Source organism: Plutella xylostella, chromosome 22 (genome assembly GCF_932276165.1).
Source record: "Plutella xylostella chromosome 22, ilPluXylo3.1, whole genome shotgun sequence".
NCBI classification, from domain to species: Eukaryota; Metazoa; Arthropoda; class Insecta; order Lepidoptera; family Plutellidae; genus Plutella; species Plutella xylostella.
In genome coordinates this window covers 9,947,867-9,971,592 of record NC_064002.1, presented here as the reverse complement: position 1 = coordinate 9,971,592, position 23,726 = coordinate 9,947,867, and the positions used below count along the sequence as shown (strand labels likewise).

The 23,726-nt window shown below is 39.0% G+C and overlaps 2 protein-coding genes across 2 annotated transcripts; both read left to right on the top strand.

The window, feature by feature from the left end:
* The first annotated feature begins 552 nt into the window (after positions 1-552).
* LOC105389194 (guanine nucleotide-binding protein-like 3 homolog) lies at positions 553-10,154 on the top strand. The gene is made up of 9 exons (XM_048629010.1): positions 553-722; positions 964-1,253; positions 2,266-2,452; positions 2,809-3,033; positions 6,270-6,453; positions 6,942-7,164; positions 7,554-7,661; positions 8,027-8,191; positions 9,755-10,154. The coding sequence occupies exons 1-9, from the start codon at positions 704-706 to the stop codon at positions 10,085-10,087; spliced, it is 1,734 nt and encodes a 577-aa protein (XP_048484967.1). The 5' UTR covers positions 553-703; the 3' UTR covers positions 10,088-10,154.
* A 2,921-nt stretch (positions 10,155-13,075) lies between these two features.
* On the top strand, positions 13,076-20,248 carry LOC105389195 (calreticulin). The gene is given in 8 exon segments (NM_001305516.1): positions 13,076-13,163; positions 13,328-13,432; positions 13,747-13,982; positions 16,274-16,471; positions 17,019-17,228; positions 18,542-18,784; positions 19,196-19,291; positions 20,228-20,248. Coding segments are annotated over 8 exon segments (1,197 nt in total).
* Positions 20,249-23,726: the final 3,478 nt, after the last annotated feature.

The window sequence follows — 23,726 nt, the reverse complement described above, 5'->3', positions numbered from 1 at the left end:
CCACCGCAAGGACGATCGATCGATCGAGGACTCTTTCACGAAATCGCTAGAGTAAATTGATGTAACTATACGCCGAAGAGGGGAATGTCGAAGAATAGGGGGCTGTTATAAATGCAACCACTTTCTAGATGGTGATAAAATTCTCTGTGGCGGTGTAAGTACCTGGACCTGGCTCTCTCGAATGGAACATATCAGCGCCGCCGGGATTCGAACCAGCCACCAGCATCTCTGGCTTAACCGAGAAAAAAAAGCTAGAAGTCTAGTCGCGACCGAGCTAACTACCACCACCGCTCAAAGGTAGGGAAAAAATAAATATTAAGAAAGACTGGTATGGAAGTGTGAAAACATACGAACACGGCGATTACAGCAAAATCTTTGATTGAATACATTTTTACATCAAAATCCGTCTACAGTAAGGCTTATTCTGAGGAAAATATCAAAATATTGAATCACAGAAACACATATTTGTCACAGACAATTGTTTGTTTTTTGCATGTTTTTTGACATACACCACAGAGTACAAAAACCATTTGATTGAAGCACATGTTTTTGACACTGTCAAAAAAACTTGCTGTAAAGTCAATGTAAAGTGCAAATGAAAATGTCAATATAAAAACACATTAAAAAGGAGTGAAAATCTTTATAAACTTCTTGTTTTTTATTTATTCCCGGATTGGTGTAATAATAAAATTACTAATACATAATGGCTAAGTTTAAATTGAGTAAGTACTATGCAATTTACGATAATTCTATATTACTACTCACATACGCATGTTGTTTCCCGTTATACGTGTTTCTACGTTAACTACTTTATTTCTGCAAAGGTTAAGGCTTATATTCAATGGATTTTGAATTAATCTCGCGAATTTTACTTAAATAATTCAATTTTCATGCAGTGCATGAAATATTTAAGACTTACTAAATTTATAGGTTATGTTATTTTATTATGATGTCTGTTTTCAGAAAAACAATCCAAAAGACAGCCTGCCCGCCTCCGTTATAAAATAGAGAAGAAAGTCAAAGACCATAATCGGAAACAGAAGAAAGAACTAAAAAAGAATCCAAAATCTAAAAAACAGAAGCCAGTCCAAATTCCCAATGTGTGTCCATTTAAAGAAGATATTTTAAAAGAAGTGGAAGCTATGAAGAAACACAAAGAAGAAGAGAGACAGAAGAAGAAGGAACAGTCAAAATTAGAGAAACAAAAGAAATTAGGTGAAAAGAAAAGTAATGGAATCAGTATGGACAACATGGTAAGAGGAATATAATTATTATTTCAATAACTATAAACATAAACATAAACATAAACATAATTTTATTGTGCAATAAAAACTTAACTTAAATGGTGACGCCCTGACTCCTAAACTAGGAGCACCTGTATGTCAGGAGTCAGTGCCTTCCCAGAAATTGTACAGAAGTTTTGACGCTCTATGAATAATTAATTATAATAAAAAGTAATTAATATGGTAACTAAACAATTTAACAAAGTATATTGTTAGTTTAATTATAATTAACATGCATACATGCAAAATTAAATAAAAAGTAATTTAATCTCATTTTGACAATATTTTGTGGTAGGTATAACAATAATTTGCGATTGTATGTAATTTAGGTATATGTAATTATCTTTACTTTAATTATAGGTAAGAACAACAGCACTCTCTATAAAATTATACATAACAAAACAAACTAACAGTTCTGAGCTTTTCTAAGTGAGTACAAGAACTAACACTAACACAACTATCATCCATATATTCTCTTATTTTCCTTGTGGTAGTTATTAGCCATCTCCTGACTCATTCAATTTAATTTGTCTTATTGATAGTGTCTCCACAGAGTTTTTGCAGTGGCTTCTACATGGGTGCATTATTTAAATCAATAAGCTTGATTAAGACGGGTTCCACCAATCAGAGCTCTGTATTTATGGCAAATCGTAATAAATCGTAAAACAAACCCGTGTAGTGGCAGCTCAACTCTTAAAGTTTCAGATGTACATAATGTTGAAAAATATGCAAATCATCCAACAGTTTTATTTTCAACTTCAATCAGTTATAAAGTGCCTACCCTAGATATTAGATTACACTTTTCTACACATGAAGGCCTGCTGCCAATGAAAGAGGTACTGTAGTACTGGCTTGGTTGGGATTAATCTTTTGCATCTTGAAGTACTTATATCGCGCCTGAAAACAATATATCTGTATCATGCCTGATTTCAGGGGATTCAAGAGGTTAATATATAAGATTGCAAATAATGTAATTCCACAGGTGTCAAATGCGCAAGCCAGAGGCAAAGTGCATGAGGCGTTTAAATCTGACGAGCAAAGTGATGACATTGAGTTTGGGAAGGACCGCAAGCAAGAGAACTCTCTGAAGACGTACTACAGGGAGTTCAAGAAGGTGATATCTGAAGCCGATGTCATACTGGAGGTGGTCGATGCCAGGGATCCACTTGGTATGAATACTATGAATGCACTTTTATTCATTAATATTTTTTCATAATTTTAGTTAATAATACATGAGACCTTGCATTTCTTATAAAGAGTTCCTTTAGGAAATTCTAGGGTGAAAATTAGCCTGTAATGTAGTATGTATAATCAATTGTTAAAGATTTTTTGAAATTGGTATAGTAGCAAAAGGATTAGCATAGCTTTTGTATTAATTTGTTACAAACTCATGACAACTCTCAAAGTAATATTATGTAAGAAATTACTTTAAAATTTCAATTGGCAAATTTTTTGAAATTTATTTTATTATTAAACAGCACATTATCCAAAAAACATATACCAACCACCACAACCAACCCACCAGGCACCCGCTGCACCCAAGTGGAGGAGGCGGTCCGTGACTCCGGCAAGCGTCTGGTCCTGGTCCTCAACAAGGCGGACCTGGTCCCCCGAGCCAATCTCACCGCGTGGCTCGAGCACCTTCGCCGCTCTGCCCCGGCCATACCCTTCAAGGCATCCACTCAGGACCAACAGCACAACTTGGGACGGAAGAAGATGAAGCATGTTGTTAAGGAGAAGGAGATGAAGGGTTAGTAGTGTTTCTGTTTTTAAGAACCCTTGTCTTTTTTGTGTTTGTTTATCTAGAACCTATGTTTCTTTTGCGAGGTGCACATACTGCACATGCATACAGCTGTCGATGTACAAATGCGGTTTGTGTCAGTATCGGTATTCTATTCTATCCTATTCTATTCTCTGTGAGGGTGTCAGTACCTGCACCTGGCTCTCTCGAATGGAACCTTTGTGCATATCCCCAAGGTCTAAACTGCCTTCCTAAGCTTGGACCATTTCCCACCACGCTGGTCCACTGCGGGTTGGTGGGTTCACATATCTCTCTCTCAGCCTTCCGTAGTCCACTGTTGGACATAGGCCTCTCCTAACGATCGCCACCCCAAACGGTCACCCGCCATCTGCATCCAGCGGCTTCCCGCTACCTTCCGCAGATCATCAGACCAACGGGTTGGGGGGCGACCGACACGCCGTTTGCCGACACGGGGTCTCCACTCCAGAACCTTTCTACTCCAGCGGTCGTCGGCTCTGCGGGCTACGTGGCCAGCCCATTGCCACTTCAGCGTGCTAATCCTTTTGGCTATGTCGGTAACTTTAGTTCTCCTGCGGATTTCTTCATTACGAATCCTATCTCGCAGGGACACGCCTAACATAGCCCTTTCCATAGCACGCTGAGCAACTCTGAGCTTGTGGCTAAGCCCTTTGGTGAAGCACCACGTCTCGGCTCCGTAAGTCATCACTGGCAACACGCACTGATTGAAAACTTTTGTTTTCAGACACTGAGGTATGTTTTCAGTGAAGATGTGTCGTAATTTCCCGAACGCTGCCCATCCGAGTTGGATTCTACGAGCTACCTCTTTATCGAAGTTGGATTTACCTAATCGGATCACTTGTCCTAGGTAGGGATACTGATCAACAACTTCGATGGTGACACCTCCTACAGTTACGGGCGATGATGAAACATGTTCGTTCGACATGACCTTTGTCTTGTCCATGTTCATTTTCAGCCCAACTTGTTTAGAGGCATCATTGAGGTCTGTGAGCATTTCGCCCAACTCCTCCAGCGTTTCCGCCATAATAACTATGTCATCAGCAAATCGTAGATGAGAGATATATTCGCCATTGACGTTAATGCCCAGTCTTTTCCACTCTACAAGCTTAAAAACATCTTCCAGTGCACAGGTGAACAGTTTCGGAGAAATAACATCTCCCTGTCTCACGCCCCTTTGCAACTGGATCGGTTTTGTGCTATGTTCGTGTAATCGAACTGACATTGTGGCAGCATTGTACATACATCTCAACACCTCGATATAGCGATAGTCTATATGGCACCGCTGAAGGGATTGAAGCATCGCCCAGAGCTCAATAGAATCAAAGGCTTTCTCATAGTCCACAAACGCTAGACATAAAGGTAGATTATACTCCTCGGTCTTCTGTATAACCTGCCGAAGCGTGTGTATGTGATCTATGGTACTATAGCCTTTTCGGAACCCGGCTTGTTCGGGTGGCTGGAAGTCGTCGAGTCTTTGCTCGAGACGATTCGTAATAACTCTCGAAAACAGCTTGTACACATGGCTCAGAAGTGCAATGGGTCTATAATTCTTCAATAGGGCTTTGTTGCCTTTCTTGAAGAACAAAGTCACTACACTTCTGCTCCATGCCTCCGGGCTTGTGCCTTCGAGTATGACGGAATTAAACAGCCTCCGAAGTGCTATTAAAATCGGTCTACCGCCGGCTTTCAGAAGTTCTGTTGTTATTCCATCATCTCCCGGAGCTTTGTTGTTTTTTAGCTGTTTGAGAGCTATACTAATCTCGTCTAGACTGACGTCCGGAATATCTTCGGTATAGTGTCGGGTGAGTGGCGCTCGGCTGTCGTGAGCACCGCTGGTAATAGGGTTTTGTGTTGTGGTGTATAACTGTCCGTAGAATCTCTCAATTTCTCCCAGAATTTCGGGCACTGATGAAACGGTGTTGCCAGTGTCGGTCTTCAGTTGGGTCAACAGAGTCTGCCGAACAGATCGATCTCTAGCAAAGACTTTGGAGCCCTTGTTTTGCTCTATTGCGTCTTGAATGCGCTTGCAATTGTAGCGTCTCATATCGCAACGTCTTGCTTTGGCGATCTGTATGTTTAGACGTCTGTATTCGACCATATCAACTGAAGACTGCAACCTCATTTCTCTCCGTTCTCTTATGAGACTCAGAGTCCCATCTGAGAGTTTTTGAGGTCCTCGGTTGGTTCGGGACGAAAAATATTTCGATCCTACCTCTCGGACAGTTTCCACAAACCTATTATTTAAATCGTCAACTGTAACGCAATTCTCTAAACATATCAGGCGGTCGCAAAGCTCAGACTGAAAGCTTTCGGGATCCTGGATTTGAGCAGGAGTAGGACGGAGCGTGGACTTCATTAGACGGGAGCGTTCTATTTTGCAGTTTATATTCAAAGTGCCTCTTACGAGTCGGTGATCGCTGCCGGTCTTAACCCTACTGATCACTGAGACATCATTGAATATGTGCTTCTTATCCGTCAATATGAAGTCGATCTCGTTTTTAGTCTTCCCATCGGGGCTAATCCACGTCCACTTCCTTTGTGGCTTCTTCTTGTAGAAGGAGTTCATCATATAGAGGCCCTCCTTCTCCACACACACACATATCTAGATGTGCTAAATCTAGATATGCAGGTTTCCTCACGATGTTTTCCTTCACCGTAAGAGCGATGGTATACATTGTACTTAAATTCAGAAAAGAACTCATTGGTACATGTCAGCGCCGGGATTCGAACCCGCATCTCTGGCGTGAGAAGCGGGCGCTTACCCGACAGAGCTACCACCGCTCTATCGGTATCTAAATCATGTCTTTATTGCTTTACCTTTGAAACACGGATGGACAATTTCAATGGTGTCTGATTTTCCGGCAATCAAGCGCCTTATAGAAATAGGTAATGTCTGAAAATTCTCTCGCCCTGGATTGAGAAAAGTATGCAACTAGTTGCAAAAAGTATTTCATGCAACATGCAACTTTGCCGATAGCGAATACATCCGACCTCCGACTTAACCATTTCACTTCCAGAAGGGCTAGCACGCGGCGCTATTAAGACGCAAAGATTTGCATCGCGTTCACTCAAATCGCGCAGCCTTAAGAGCGAGCGCGACGCAGAATTTTTGCCTCGTCTTAGGTAATAGCCCCGCGTGCTACAGTGCCAGGTTCAGCGTCCACGACCTCCAACTCCAACTTATCCACACATTCTCCACGTTCCAGGCTCAGCGTGCGTGGGCGCGGAACTCCTCATGGGTCTGCTGGGCAACTACTGCCGCAACAAGGGCATCAAGACGTCGGTCACGGTGGGCGTGGTCGGCCTGCCCAACGTGGGCAAGAGCTCCATCATCAACAGCCTGAACAGGTCAAAGGCGTGCAATGTGGGGAGCACACCGGGGGTTACTAAGTAAGTTTCAGTTTCAATGTATTTATTAATTATAATAAAAACAATACAATTTATCAATGCACCACAAAACAAGAGAAGGGTTGTGTTTTGCGGCGGCTATGTTGGATTTAGATTTGTGTTTTTGATTTTAAGATGGTTGAATATGACGTCAAAATGGCAGTACGAATTTAGCGAAGTTATAGCCAAAAGTAGAGCATTTATTTATGTACATTAATCTTCTCTAGTAATCTACTTTTGTTTATCTAAACACTACAACTAAAACTAGGTACCCCTACCACTTTCAAACGCTATAAACATTTTTGATGGTAAAACAAATGATGTTTCTAACAAATTATGTTCACATTAAACATTTCAGACCCTCTATCAAAAGGCGAAATTTACTTTCCTAGTCACACACAAGTTCAAGAGTCATAAAACTACTGAATAATTAAAATAAATACTGAATAATTTCATCTTGTCCCTAACCCCCCAACCCTTTCACTCCACAGACAAATGCAAACAGTCCAGATAGACTCGAAAATCAAGATCCTGGACAGCCCCGGCATAGTATTCTCTTCAGGGTCGGACTCAGACTCGACTGTCGCTCTCAAGAACGCCATACGAGTGGGCGCACTGAAGGATCCCGTCACACCGGCCACTGCTATACTGATGCGAGCTAATAAGGCTACTCTGGTGGACCTGTATGGGATTCCTGAGTTTAATACGCCGCAGGTTTGTTGATTTTCAACGGTAATGGTAGGGTTGATTGAGTTGTTTTGCTTTAGTAAATTATTGTAGTCTATTGCCCTATTCATGGTTAAATTTGATAAAGAATTTTGGGCTGATAAAAGTTATAGGGGAATAAAATAAGTGGTTATATCACAAAGATATGTAATTATGGTTTCACTGATTTATGAATCCACCAATAATTAATAACGTAGACCTTTTCAATCTAGCGCTCGAATAGCGCTATAGTTAACTTAGCTATCTATTAGTTGTCTAGTGCACGAGATCCCTAATTTACTATCGAACATCCCACCGAAATATAACAACTTGCCTTCACTTCACGTTAGTATTTTTTCCCCCAAACAAAATAATAATAAAATTCACTAAACTTCCAGGAATTCTTCGCGTCGCTGGCGGGCCGCATGGGGCGGTTCAAGAAGGGCGGCGTGCCGGACCAAGAAGCAGCCGCTAGGATACTGCTCAATGATTGGAACACTGGCAAGGTAATGCAATAAAATATATAACTATTTATGTTATAGAGGTTGTTAGGAAAGAAGAAAGGAAGGAAGGGTATCGTATGACTTTCTAAATCTGAAATCATCTTTAAACATTCTCGTTCTATCAATTCCAATATACATTTAATACATTTTTGCGTTCCCGTTGGCATGCGCACGACAGGGTGTTTTTTAAAATAGCATGCGTGTTTAGTCACGCACGTGGGATTGCACGCCATTTTCCCGCGTCCTGCGTGCATATTCGCGTTACAATGAATACTTTTATGAAAATAACACTCAATATCGAATAGTTGCCGAATATTCGTGGCAACTCTAGTTTAAACCCATTGACCTTGATGAACCATTTTCTCCAGGTCCGCTACTTCACGGAGCCCCCGCTAGCGCCTACAGACGTCCATATAGACGCTCAGATTGTGTCGGCGGCCGCGGCAGAGTTCGACATCAGCAGCTTCCAAAGTATGGAGACCGATGCTCTGATGGAGCTACAGGGGACCGGAGATATGTGTGAGGGGATGAAGGTGAGAGAGAATAGGTTTTATAAACCGTACGGATAAAGAAACAGTAACGAAAATGGCGACCGATGGCCGTCCGAACCAGCCAGTTGTTGCCATCCGGTCGTTGGTAATGTAATGTGAGCTTTGCGGATAAAAAAAACATAATTAAAATGGCGGCCGATACGAATAGGTACAGACCGCGCTATGATACCAAGAATTCCGTCCGCCATTTTCAAATTGTGGCGTTATCCGCAGCTGCTATAGTTGTAGTCAAACCTTGCTGAGAAGTGTGTCGTCAAGGTAAGTACAGTAAAAGTGTGTCATAAAGGTATATATAGTAACTAAGACACTAGTAAGGCGCTGAGATGTGTGTCATCTAAGTAAGTATAGTAACTAAGACACTAGTAAGGCGCTGAGAGGTGTGTCATCAAGGTAAGTACAGTAACTAAGACACTAGCAAGGCGCTGAGAAGTGTATCGTCAAGGTAATTATTATATCCAAGACACTAGTAAGCCATCATCAAGGTAAGTACAGTAACTAAGACACTAGCGCCCACGGTCGTGCTCGTGGTCGCGCAGATAGTGTCGGCGGCCGCGGCGCAGTTCCACATCGCCAGCTGCCGCAGCATGGAGACCGATGCTCTGGCCGAACTGCAGGGGACTGGATACGCTGGTAGCGGCTTCCAGGTGATTAAGTATATCATGTTTGTATTTACATAGAAGATCCTCCTTGTCGTGTATTGACAGTGACGAGGGGATGAATCATGAAGGTGAGAGTAGTGTAACTTACATATTCTAAGGTATAGGATAAAGAAACAGTCATGATCATTACGACCGATGCAGCAGTTGCAGGGGACTGAGGACGCTGGTTGTGGCTTCCAGGTAGTCAATAGCCCTATTCTATTCTATTCTATTCTCTGTGGGGGTGTAAGTACCTGCACCTGGCTCTCTCGAGTGGAACCTTTGTGCATATCCCCTTAGTCAATAGCCCTTTTATCATTGTATTTAGAAGGCCTTCTATGTTCCCCACCTTGAAATTACCACTGAGGTCTTTGGAATGTATGTTTATGTGTACTTACTGATTTAGCACATCTATACTCTGTCCATTATATTATTGGTTTTTTGACATTCGAAAACCCATACATATTTGACGACTGCAAAGGAAAACCAACTTTACTTACCAGACATAAGGAAACGTCTAAAATACAATAACATAGTGGAAGCTATATAGATACATCTATATCGGAAAGCTATAGATCGCATCCAGCGGCGTGCTTTCGGAGAGGCCTACGTCCAGTAGTGGACTGCTATAGGCTGATGATGATGAGATACATCTAGATTTGGTCACCGCAGTGGAATAGGGTTGTGAGAAGTGGTCCAATTAGGAAGGCAGTACTGTGAACATGGACTGGAACCGGCAAATATAGCATGCCACGCCATATCACAGGATCGATCGACCATACCATACATAAGTAGCCAGCACTAGTTGGATGAAGAGGGATGAAGTCTTCTTTCGGATAGGCCGACCTCGTAGGTTATCAAGCAAATCGTAACTTTACAACTTATATAACAATTTGTCCCTTTTCAGATCACAAGCACCGGCCCCGTCACTGCGAAAGTAGAAGACGACATGCAAGTAGACGAAGACGAATCCAGCATACTCCCTAAGACCCTGAGCATAAGGTCCAAACTCGACAAAAGCAAGAATGCAAAGGAAAAAACAAAAGCGGATCCGGAAATGAACCTCGAAGGGAACATGAAGCAGAACAAATTAAGAAAACAACAGTTCAAGAAGGACAAGAAAAAGAAGGCCAGAAATGAAAAACAGGCTGTAAACCTTGCTGGGGTTCTTGAGAATGTTACCCTTACGACTTATAGTAAGAAGGACGACTATGATTTCAAAGAAGATTTCTCGCTTTAGTTTCGTTTTCTACTAGGTGTGCCTAGTCCCCTTTTTATTTGTAAGATGTAAATGAATAAAAAGTATTGAAAAATATGTAGCATTGTTTTAAATTAACCGATAATGTGGGGTATAATTTAGATAGAAGAGTCAAAATTAGGTTTAATTAAAGAATATAGATGCGAGTATAGGATTTTATGAGATCAAAAATAGATCTATCTACGAAAGTCCCAAGTAAGATCAACTCTTCAATCCTATCCTATGTAGGTACTTACTACTTATTATAAATAAACTTAGCCTAGGCATTTAGGTAGTATCAGCTTCTATTTTTCAATTTGCTTACCAACTCATGAAAACAACTTACGATAACAGCCGTGGTGAATTAAGTAGGTACTTACTAATAGCTTCCACATACGATAAACGCAGTGACAGATAGGACCATTTTACATTTTAATGTTAAGAATCCTGATAAGAAATGCATTCGTGTTTCAAAGTACTCTCTATTTCGTTGCGATAAATGAAATTTTCCTTTGGCCTTGTTTTTTACGCATATTTATACAGGTTTCGCAGCTGCAGCTGTATGTACCTATCTACTGTGCCTAGCTATTGTAAAATATTTTAAGCTTATTAATAAATTACTAAAAATATTAATTTAAACACCTTATAAGTTAGTTAATATAATTATTTCTATTTACCCGAAAATTCATGTATAATTTGTAGGTACCTACTCGCCTAAATGACAATGGGCAGATTGGGACCACCCTCCAATAGCATTAAGACTAACATCGTTGGATAGGTCTTGTCAATAGGAATAACTTTTGCTATGACAGCTTTGTTGTCACAGTTGTCCGTTCAGAGATATATAACTAATAAGTTCCGATACTCGTCAGTTCATCTTACTGCTATTGGAGGCTAAACCACCCTCCAATAGCAGTAAGACTAACGTCGTTGGATAGGTCTTGTCAATAGGAATGACTTTTGCTTTGACAGATTTGTTGTCACAGTCGTCCGTTCAGAGATATATGACATATAAGTTCCGATAGGGGGTTAATTAAATATTTTCTTGGGAAGAAAAATAATAGCACTGGTGATTCTTTAATTATTTATTATTATAATTACACTATCTACACTATCAGACGAGATCTGGGCATATTGGATAACAATAACTGACGATAAAAAACAAAAAGGGCAGCGGTGGAGTGTATTCTGCCTCCAATAGCAGTAAGATGAACTGACGAGTATCGAAACTTATAAGTCACATATCTCTGAACGGACCACTGTGACAACAAAGCTGTCAAAGCAAAAGTCATTCTTATTGACAAGACCTATCCAACGACGTTAGTCTTACTGCTATTGGAGGGTGGTCCAGCCTCCAATAGCAGTAAGATGAACTGACGAGTATCGGAACTTATAAGTCATATATCTCTGAACGGACAACTGTGGCAACAAAGCTGTCAAAGCAAAAGTTATTCCTATTGACAAGACCTATTCAACGACGTTAGTCTTACTGCTATTGGAGGGTGGTCCAGCCTCCAATAGCAGTAAGATGAACTGACGAGTATCGGAACTTATAAGTCATATATCTCTGAACGGACAACTGTGACAACAAAGCTGTCAAAGCAAAAGTTATTCCTATTGACAAGACCTATCCAACGACGTTAGTCTTACTGCTATTGGAGGGTGGTCCCAGCTCCCATATATTTTTGCCCATCCTCTTTTGGTTGTATTCCGACCTATCACGATAGTCAGTCGGTAGGTAGTAGGTAGAGTTACATACAACGACTTTATACCTATTCCATTACATCTAGTGTTGCTGGTAAAGCGAACCCAGAACTTCAGGATTGAAAGCTTTTATACTTAAATCATAATGATACGCAATAGGTAAATACCTAATAAGAAGAATAATGAGGTAAGTACTTAATGATTAATGAATCAGTAAGGCACTGAAGGACTAAAGAAAGTACTTAATTAAATAATTAGTTACCTGAACTGAACTATACAATGAATAAATAAATATCGTTATAGGAAATTATTTCTATGAGTTAAGTACCTACATTATAAGAAAACCACATTAAATACAATTAATAGTGTTGGGTAGACAAACTAAACTAGAAGAAATTGGTACCTAATTAAGCAGTAATTAAATTAACTACTTAGGTATAAGTAAGTACCTAATGATAATAATTCTGTAGGTATTTAAATGTGGTACAGAAACCCTAGAATTAGGCACGTGTAGATTAACTATAGGCTACATAGTAAAATGCAAAATAACAAATTGATAAGAATCCACACACGCAAGCAAATCTATACAAATTTAAATTATTACAAAATCGCCCATCCCATCTCGTAATCCACGTAACATAGCGTTCAGTTTCTCTTTCTACCATGGAAGTTCCGTATATTTACATCCCTCTCTAATGCTTGTGAGCAGCTGATTGGTTGATCGGTTTGTCTATAAAACTAAATAAAAATATTTTATTTCCCGTTTTCGGCCTTTACTATGTTACTTCATGTTATTTTTCAGTAATTTAATATTTCAAAATACTATTTAATTATTGATTAATGGAGAAAAGTGGGTGAATTCATTTTGTACGGATATTTTTCAAATGTTTAAAGATATCTAGTAAAATAAGTTTGAATTTTCGCGCAATTTTGTTACAACTTTCGGGTAGTGTGTTCTCTTCCCATTCGCTAATCGTCAGCCAATGGGAGCTTTCCATCTGTCTGTCGTAATTTTTGCGTCACAACTTCAAATATTATCTTACATCTCTATCGCTCTCACAATGTAATCGTATAGCGCTATTTCATTCATACACTTGTGGACATTTCGGTATAGACAACAAATTTTATCGCTGTCTTCTTCACACATGTAGGATTGCAGAGGACGTGGTCGAGACAGTGTGTCCATACCGAGGAGTTGTCATCGGAAATTATTTAATTGGAGGTTCGCCAAATTTTCAATTTATTCGTGGCTTGTCTCTCGCCGGTGCAGCTCGTTGTGAATCAAAAATGAAGTTGTTAGCGTTTACTCTAGTCAGTTTATTGAGTATTTACTCAATTAATTGTGAAGTGTTCTTCGAGGAGAAGTTCCCCGATGGTAAGTGTTTAATTCCTTTACAATTTGAGTAATAATTTCGCACGTAATCGCGGCACGCGGCGTCTAGCCGGTTGATTATCGATTGTCATGTCATCAATGTGGGACCGGTTTTTTCTGATATTTTCGCGTGTATTCGCTCTAAACTGTTGATTTTCTCGTTGTAGACTCCTGGGAGAGCGAGTGGGTGTACAGCGAGCACCCCGGCAAGGAGTTCGGCAAGTTCAAGCTGACTGCTGGAAAGTTCTACAACGACGCTGAGGCCGACAAAGGTGAGGGACCCCTTCTAATTGCTCGAGACATTACGACATTTACGACACGTTACACATTGCCGATTACTGCCACAATATAATAAATATATGGTGGTTATTTAGGGACACACATACAAATCATTCATCATCATCATTACCCACCATCAAACCAATCTTATTGGTTTCAGAAAATAATATTTTTTAAGTATACTACGCTCTTGTCACTATAGTCCTCGCTACTGCGGTCTTTCAAATAAGTACTAAAAATACATTTTAACCACCTTATACCACCTTAAAGAAATTCTATCAGCTGTTCTAACCCCAACCCCTTACAGGTCTGCAAACCTCCGAGGATGCCCGTTTCTACGCTCTCTCGAAGAAGTTCAAGCCTTTCTCCAACGAAGGCAAGAACCTCATCGTCCAGTTCACGGTGAAGCACGAGCAGGACATTGACTGCGGAGGCGGGTACCTGAAGGTGTTCGACTGCAAGCTCGACCAGAAAGACATGCACGGGGAGACTCCGTACGAGATCATGTTCGGACCTGACATCTGCGGACCCGGCACCAAGAAGGTGAGATCATTGTTTTAAACTAGTTTTTTTTTCAATAAAACTACATCTTCTTTTATGATGAACCTGAATATCTACATAATAAGTACAACTCTTTTTCAAGAAATGTTTGTCTGCAGTGTATGATGCATTGGATACATTTCTTCCACCCAGTTATCAACTATCCATTGCATCTGGTCTGGTGACTGTCTAACAATTGAATAGACACATAAGTACTATTGATATTTAAATCATCACAGCTGGTCCCCCTGAAAGGATATTCAGTTGTTACTTGTTACTCACTAGTTTATGTTTACTAGGTAGTACTCTATTTAAAATACACTAATCACACTCAGACTCTTTACTCATGCTGTGTAGTAAATCACCTGTTTGCCATGCAAGCTGCAATCATTTCACATCAGATTACATACATTTCAAGGTTGTAAATTATATCGTATTTTTATTATCAATACTTAAAAGCATAGTAAGTTGTAATATCATGCTTTGATAACAGTGATAAATAACCACTGTTTAATTTGGGTCATTAGTAAGCACATTTCCTTAGGATAATGTCTGAAGATTAGCTTTATCTAAATGTTAATTATGGCCATCAATTTATAATTAATTTATTATTAATTAATTAGTGGATTACCTACTCATTTGGTATAATTAATAGAATGCAAAATATATTTTAATCATAATGGGTACAATATGGCTAAACTACTCCCATATCATATGACCACCCATGACTGTTAAGTACTTGATTATTATCTGGTATATCATGCATGGTGGTTTGTTGTAGAGATAATTATTACTGATACAAAAGCTGCCATGTTCCACTCAATACTGTCATAGTCATATCATGGTACACTTGGAAATAAAACTATAGGCACAGATCATCAATAATTAAATTTGAACATAACTCGGTTGCCTATTCAAAACATTCTAGGTATTACAACATTTCTTTGAATATTTTTTAATACAGCTTATTAATTTGTTTGCACAAAATACAAATAATGAAACACTTGTTTCAATGTCAGAAAGTTAAATAAGTATACCTAACAAATAGTATTCACCATCTGGAGACTTCTATAAATATAATTTTATTAACTTTCAAGGTCGTACCTACTGTATTTTTCTATGTTATTATTTTCTTATTATATTTTTTATACATAACTAACACCATGATTATTATAAAGAAGAAGGAACATATGTATATGCAACTTATTTTAGCTTATTTCTGTGTGAACGACTTAGTGGCTTTACTACAAAAAGATTTCTTGGCTCGTATCCAGAATCCAGATCATGAAGAAAAGCTTTGTCTTCCTCAGTTTAGTATGACATGGCAGAAATCATACTTACAGTTGCTTATCGTGGTATCATTACGAATAGTACAAAGACGATTAACTTAAAGTTGATGTTGTTGCTATTAGGTACGTATTACGTATCTTCTCATTATATTCGTTAATTAGAAATCAAAACACAGTTTTCGTCTGATATTACTCAGAGTTACAATTGTTTTTTCGGTCGTAAACACGAAACAATAATGCACAACACAATGCAATGAAGCATAAATACAGGATGTTGCATAAAACACTTTATAGTCTAACAATAGACAGGTTGATTTCACCGCTTATCTACCGAAATTAGTTTCAATTATATTTTATTTTTGAACTTCATTGAATTTAATATTTTGCTCAACTCATTTATTTATGTAGGTACTTACCCAAATATTTTAAATAAATAAAATAAATAAATAAATATGTTGGGACATCTCACACACGGCCATCCGACCCCAAGCTAGGCAGAACCTGTGTTATGGGTGTCGGACAGCTGATATATCTACACAAATACATAGATAGATAGATACTAAATATAAATATCAACACCCAAGACCCGAGTACAAATACCTGTTTTTTTTTTTTTTTTTTTTTATTTTATCTTAGACTTTATGTTGCCTGCGAAAAATGCGATAGCGATACAATCACACTTATCGAATTCACACACTGGGGCCCGGTTTAAAATTATCGATACATTGATCATTATTGATTAATTAACGCATATCAGACAAACTATCTACAAGTTTAATAATATTCTTCATACGGCCACTGCTCTAGCCCCACCGTCCAAACCCCATCCGTCCAGGTTCAATATTCTTCATACAGCCACTGCTCTAGGCCCATGCTCGAGGAGTTTTTTCGTCTTTGTGAATTGGTGGTAGATTCATTGGAGTAAAATTTTACAATTTAAATGTTATTCTATTCTATTATATTCCATTCTATTCCACCGTGTAACCCCCGAGCCCCCCTCCCCAGGTGCACGTGATCTTCAGCTACAAGGGCAAGAACCACCTCATCAAGAAGGACATCCGCTGCAAGGACGATGTCTACACCCATCTCTACACGCTGGTCGTGAAGCCCGACAACACGTACGAAGTGCTGATCGACAATGAGAAGGTGGAGTCTGGAGAACTGGAGGCCGACTGGGACTTCCTGCCGCCTAAGAAGATCAAGGTGAGCTGAAATTTTATTATAGATAGACCGATAGAATACACTTTATTTGTACACCAACAAAGAAAAATAATATTAACAATTATTAGGTATATTAAAGAATTAGACCACTTTTACTATGTGAGGGTAAAGTTTATCTGTGGGATAAAAAATATAGCGTGATATATGCATAATTATTATCACACAAATAGCTTGGTGCACATGGATTTATAAGAATTCACTTTCATACTTGATAATCATTAGGGTCCACCCATGATTTTGAACACTGTCTAAAATCCATCTACGATCTTCATCATTAAATAATCGACCAGGTCCACAGTCCAGATCCTTCTGAATCTTTCACCATTATCATCATCAGTTCGTTACGGTCGTCGGCCCTCCTCAGCTACTACCGGCTACCTGTCTTAACTTAGCCCTACGCTTGCCTGTGGTCTCCAGTCGAGATCTCATTTAGCCTCTTAAACTTTATTAATGTATCCCACCTTTCCTTTATTACCTGATAATGTACTTTGTAAAATAAACGGCTTCTTATCTTATCTTACCTTTCCAGGACCCCGAAGCCAAAAAACCCTCAGACTGGGACGACCGCGCGACCATCCCCGACCCCACGGACGAGAAGCCCGCGGACTGGGACAAGCCGGAGCACATCCCCGACCCGGACGCGGCCAAGCCCGACGACTGGGACGACGAGATGGACGGCGAGTGGGAGCCGCCCATGATCGACAACCCTGATTACAAGGGACCCTGGGCGCCTAAGCAGGTGAGTTTTGCACTTAATTTCTTTGTGACAAACCTAATGTAAAATTTTGTGACAACCATAATGTAAAATTATGTGACAACCCTAATTGTAAGGGACCCTGGGCGCCTAAGCAGGTAGCAACGATGAAGGCGATTTTTATCTGTTCGCTCATGATCGACAAGATTATCTAATAGGGTTGCACCCTAGGCAATCGTAAGTATTCCAGCTCTTAGGGTTATATCGATTAGGAAAATGTTAGGGTCATAAAAAACAGAAAGATAGTCTAGAAGTGTTAGTAACAAGCCATTTTGGTTTCTCCTAGAGGGAACCATGAATATTTTAGCGTCACTCCAAGCTCAACAATGTGTTTGTATTGTGGCACAAACAAATATACCCTAGCTCATAACGGAAAACAATGGAAAACTGTTTCCTTCAGTTACGGTCACACAATGGACCATCGTGTTACCGTAAACTATTTTCTGAACATGCCAAAGGCTTTTTTTACATATTTACATGTGTTTATTCTATAAATGAAAGTAACAATTCGCTAAAACACCAGCAAATTTCCCTATTTCCGGTTTCAAATCATATTGAAATTTGAGATGGATTTTGCTCATGCATTTCCTGGTAAAAAGTTGCAAACGCCAGACAAACGTTTGAAAGTAAGACTCACACGTTCAATGTCAATGACCGGAAGGTTTTTGACCGTCTACTCTTGAAGAATTACTGTTTGAATTTGTTTAGCGTTGAGTTGATAAGTATCAGCTCATAGCCACAGGTGACGTCATCGATCGCATATAGCGGTAAAATTAATAAATAGGTATCGTAGATAAAAAATTTAGGATTATCGGACACCATATAATACGTTCATTATAAAGTTGCTGTAACCAACAGTAGATTAAGAATATTACTCTGTACCAGATAATAAGAAAGATAGGTATCATAAAACTTGGTATAAGAAGCAATTGTATGAAAAACGATGTCAACACCACGTGTACGAAACGTGGCGTGCTAATAGTAAAACTGTAACAAAATCTCATTCATGACTTTCTAATTTTAGCTTCGACAGCGTGTGAGATCGTAGCCGCCATTGTAATGCCCGCTGTCTGTTATATTACTTGCCAAATGTTTAGGTGTCATCAGCTCATCAACTTGTGGGAGTTTTATTTTACTTTCTTTAAAGCGTTATATTCCTTTTATCTTCCAAAGCCCCTGATTAATCTGTCGCCAATCGCGATCTAAAAAACATAATAGCTATCATTACGACTTTTACTAGATTCACTACCTTTAAAACACACTCCAATTCCTAACGAACCCGCCCTTTCTACCCTCAGATCGACAACCCAGCCTACAAGGGCCCGTGGGTGCACCCCGAGATCGACAACCCGGAGTACACCCCCGACGCGTCTCTCTACAAGCGGCAGGAGGTCTGCGCCGTGGGTCTGGACCTGTGGCAGGTCAAGTCCGGCACCATCTTCGACAACTTCCTGATTACGGATGACTTGGAGGCGGCCAAGGCTGTCGGCGAGGAGGTCAAGAAGACCATTGAGGGGGAGAAGAAAATGAAGTCGCAACAGGTAATTTGTTAATATGTTTTTATTTTGGTTTACTGGTTAAAAGTCTTTAGTTTTTAGCTCGGTCGAAGCCGGCTCGTATGAAAATAGAGCTTAATCAGATTTCGCTGATTGGGTGTTATGGGAGCTCGGATCATTACGAGTAGCATTGGGACGCATTTCTGCATAATTATCCTGTAAAGCTATAAGCGGTGCTATAAGTTCATAATTTGACTTTCTAAACGGAATAATTATTTTAGCCAGAGTATAATTAGTACAAATCAATTAAATAGTAATAATAAATCGGTATATTACCATATCTTATCAGACAAGAGTCTGCAATATTATCAAATTCCTCTTTATTTACCAACTCTTATTGTAATGACTGTAAACTGATCATCTGACCAAATTCTAAACCTACACATCACTCCCCAGGACGAGGCTGAGCGGGAGAAGGAGAAGTCTGAGAAGCCTGATGAGGAGGAGGACGACGAGGACCTCGACGACGTTGAGGGAGACGCCGCGCCCGTCGTAAGTGTAGCTTATATTCAAGATATGAGTAGAGAGTAGGGCATGCAATACCGGAACTATTTTCAATACCGGTATTGAGTTCCGGTATTGCAACTCAATACCGGGATCCCGGTATTAATACCGGTATTAGATTTCCTTGTAATAAATGGCATATATTGTGATTAAAGGTCGTATAGGTCAAAATAAAACGAGAAAAAGCAATTAAATTCAGTATTTTGTAATAGATTTTTACGAGAATTGAGTATTAGAGTTTAAATTTTACAATAAATTATTATTTTTACATCCAGTGTCCGTTTACGCATGGTCAACAGTAGATATCAAAAGGCCGAAAACTGCATCAAACGGTTGGAAACAAGTGCGCTTTCACAGTACATAGGAATACTATATCTTAATCGCTTTATTATAGCCTAAAAAAATCCAATTCCGGTATTATTTCAATACCGGTATTAACTTTCAATACCGGTATTGAAAAAAGCGTGAATTTTGTCCCTAATACCGGTATTACGAATACCGGTATTGCGGTATTGCATGCCCTAGTAGAGAGTCGCGGTGGTTGATTGGGGATGCGCTCGCTTCATGTAAACGAGATGCTGGTTCGATTCCAGTGTCATGGCAAAAAAGGCAACAGAATTGTGTGAATAGGAGCCCGTGTGGGTAAAGTAGGGTGGATGTTCCCTTCTATTCCTTGTTGCTTTTAAATAATTTGTGCCTTTCTGCTGATGTCTGGAAGAAAACCCGATTACAGAAAAATGATACAGGAAAATTTATAAAGTTTCAAAATGTGTGCAGTACACCGATCTTACCATGAAGGAAAACATCGTGATGGATCACCAAGCCGCATTGGCCTAAGCGTTGTAATGTTGCATTCGATGGAACCAGGCACAGATAGTTTGCCAAATACCACAATACTAATGTTAAATTTTCTCTTTGTTTCAGGATGAGCACGACGAACTCTAAACAGTTTATTTAAGTGAGTGTGTTTACAAAGACAATAAATACCAGTCGGGTATCCGTGTCCGCGGCAAACAGTGATGGCGGCCGAGCAGTCTGCATTTCAACCCTTCCTATACGTTCTCTATCTATCAAGTCCTAATTTATTTATAATCTATTACATTCTTCGTGTGCTAGGCTAGCTCTAGGTCGTGTAGGATCGCTATGGTCAACCGTTTTTTTATATAAGTGAGAGTCAGTTGACCTGTGAAGTGAATGGTGTATTTGATCCACAGTTTTCTTTATTTCGCCGACACTGTGTGTCAGCGAGGCTGGTGTTACAATGACAAGCCGTTTTGTTGTTTGGCGTGTGGTTGTAAAACTAGCGGGTGTATGAGGATATCATTTTGTTATGTTGTGAAATGATGAGTCTGATTAATAAAATAATAATATAATTTATTTTGTGGTCTTATTTCAATGCAATTTCAAAGAAAAAATAATTATTCTGGCAGGTATAACCGTAAGCTAACTGATAAAGAAACAATAAGAAAATGGCGGCTTTAACATTAGTGGGAGTAGCAACATAAAGTATCATGACAGAATTACGAATAGTGCGTGGTATCATGAGTCCGTCCACCATTATGACGACCCAGTAGTGACCTTTAATGCTATGCCGAAGGTCCCGGGTTCGATCCCTGGCCGGGAGCAGATATCTGTTTACTGCCAGTTTCAAAACTCTACATACCGATAACAGAACTACCATTCGGGAGGTAGATTTATTGAAACTGGCGGTATTGGTTGATACAATTATTTTAAAGAAACCCAACCCATTACCCATGCGACACGAATACAAATACACTAACTAGCAATGAAAAAGTTCCAGTTACGATAGCACCAAACTATCTTTTCCTAAACTGAAAATACTCCGTCTGCAATAAGTATTGAAGTAAATAAATTGAACAAATGAACAGCGCATCCGAATATTACTGAATAATTATTATTTATTGATCAAAAAACATTAATATTTGAGAATTTGTAAGTGTATCTGTTTTCATTGCTGGATCGTGACTCTCGTGACGTGAGTGTAGCTGGCCACTGGCTTGTAAGAGCTTCCATAGGGTGTCCACTTACCCGACAAAGACGGAGACCTTTCTAAACAATCATTAAATTTTATACGGTTTCCCTAGCCTTCCCCTAAGCTGCTAGTGCGTCATCCAAGTCATCTATCAAAACGTACCTAGTGGCTACCCTACAGTCCCTACACCCCTCCTACACCCTCATATTTACTGTCACTTCCTGCGCCTTGGTTTCCGCCCCGGGGAGTGATAACGTCTTCTGTCAACATTGTTATGACTAACTCGAAATTCTTGTATCGGGTTCCCTTTGACTCGCCTAATCTTTATTGTCCATACGAGTTATGCGAAGCGAGTTTTGGCCTAAACTTTTTTGGCTTTATCATCACTTCGCCAAAAGACTAAAGACTTGTTTTTCAATAGAATGGCAAATCCTGTTTACATTATCCTATAATAGGGCTGATTTTTCAATGTTCAGATAAAAGTTATCTAGGGAAAAATGCTAATGCTGTCGCGTCTGAATGTTTGTATAGCTGAACATAAAAGAGTAGAGAATCATTGAGGGCGTGGCAATCTAAGAAAGTGGCCACACTATTATAGTATAGAAAACGGACAAAAGTATCACGATACTTTAGGAGAAAAAATCAAAACGAGAAATGTTTCAAATTATTATAAAATGCCGTTATATTTACTACCTAATTATAAAATGCGAGTTTTTGGGGAGGTTTATGTTAAGAGAAGAAATTAGTAGGGGAGAGGGGGGCAGTCTTGAATGAATTTCATTAAATCAAATCAACTGTAACTTTTATTTCATTGTGTATTTCATAATGATTTTTTGCACTGAAACACGTGTTGGTTATCCCATTATGTAATTACTATAGGAGAAAAGTGATAGTATCACACATCGATATTTTATTACAGTATTTTCTTGCTCAGGAAAAAGTTCAAATGTGCCCCGGCAATTCTTCTAAAACTGTGTTTACCGATTTTCCTGCAACAAATTATTTAATTGGTCAGAAAAGCAGTGACTTGCAAATTATTATGTCTGGGGAATTTATACCGACTCTTACATATTCTTACACATATTTTTACAATAGGTACTCTAACACGGAGAGACCGACGACACCTACAGCTGTAAAACTTATCGATACCCTTTTGAGTCGGGGGTTAGTAAAAAAGTATCTAGACCTGATGTTTTAACAACATTAGCATCCATACCCTGATGTCATGTAACGTTTGACACTAGTATTTTCTAACCTCTATAAGAATAACAAATACACATTGAAAGGCATTCTATTACATCAAAACAGTACTTTTTTACAAGAAATATAAGCAATGAATGTTAATGGTTAGAAATTAAGTACCTACTCACCAGTATAAAACGCTGCTCTTTCATAAACATCGTATATATTGACTAATACTTCTCCAGCCTCATTCTCCGCCAAACATCGTAGGTAAACGCTGTAAATCATCTGTCTAGCTTCGCTGCGAATGGTTTTATTCATTTTCACCTCGTGAACAAACTCAACAATCCACATAACTCCAAAATTAAGCAAAATTCGATTTGTTTATACAGGAACAGGGCGAGTTTGACATTCAAACCATAGAAACTAGCGATGCGCGATTATAAATGATACTACATTAATTATTCGATTATTACAATCATTCGATTATTCGATTATCATTTTAGATTATTACTAATCATTTACCACTACTTTTGTATCGCTACTTATTCGTCGCTACTTTTTCATTTACTATTTATTCATCGCTACTTTTGCATTTACTAATCATTTACCACTACTTTTGTATCGCTACTTATTCATCGCTACTTTTGCATTTACTAATCATTTACCACTACTTTTGTATTGCTACTTATTCGTCGCTACTTTTTCAGATTATCAAATTATTTCTTACGGTTTAGTGGTTTTTTGAAGTCGGTTTTTAATTTTTTTTAATTATTTACATGTAACATCATTGATTCAGTATACTGTGCCAAATTATGGTAGGAAAGTTGTTTTTAGGAATAGATGAATGAACTAACTAAGTACTTACCGGTATAAACCCTGCTTATTTTGACATTTTGTAAATAGTCCGATTAAAAAAACTAAATCAATTGAAACTACCTATTAATTTTATTTTATTATATTATAAGTAGGTACTTACATAGGTATATTATATTTATAAAGAAAAAAACTAGGTAATTAATATATAATATAACACTGCTAAAAACATCCCTTATGTACCTAGGTTTAAAAACCAAACTAGTTGTTATTCGATATTCCCTAGTAGTGTCCGTTAGACACCCCGTCTTAGCGGCGCCTGGTAGATGGCGCCATAGCTGACCGTCGCCGGCGCGTCTGTGTTCAACTCGCCGCGCCCGCGCCCCTTTCATACGTCTTACTCATCATTACATTGTTGCAAATAATCGAATC

What these genes read in the sequence shown, in the direction of transcription:
- LOC105389194 (XM_048629010.1), top strand. An exon ending in TAAGGAGAAGGAGATGAAGG is followed by an intron (nt 3,034 to 6,269) that starts GTTAGTAGTGTT and finishes TCCACGTTCCAG; the next exon opens with GCTCAGCGTGCGTGGGCGCG. An exon ending in ATGATTGGAACACTGGCAAG is followed by an intron (nt 7,662 to 8,026) that starts GTAATGCAATAA and finishes CATTTTCTCCAG; the next exon opens with GTCCGCTACTTCACGGAGCC.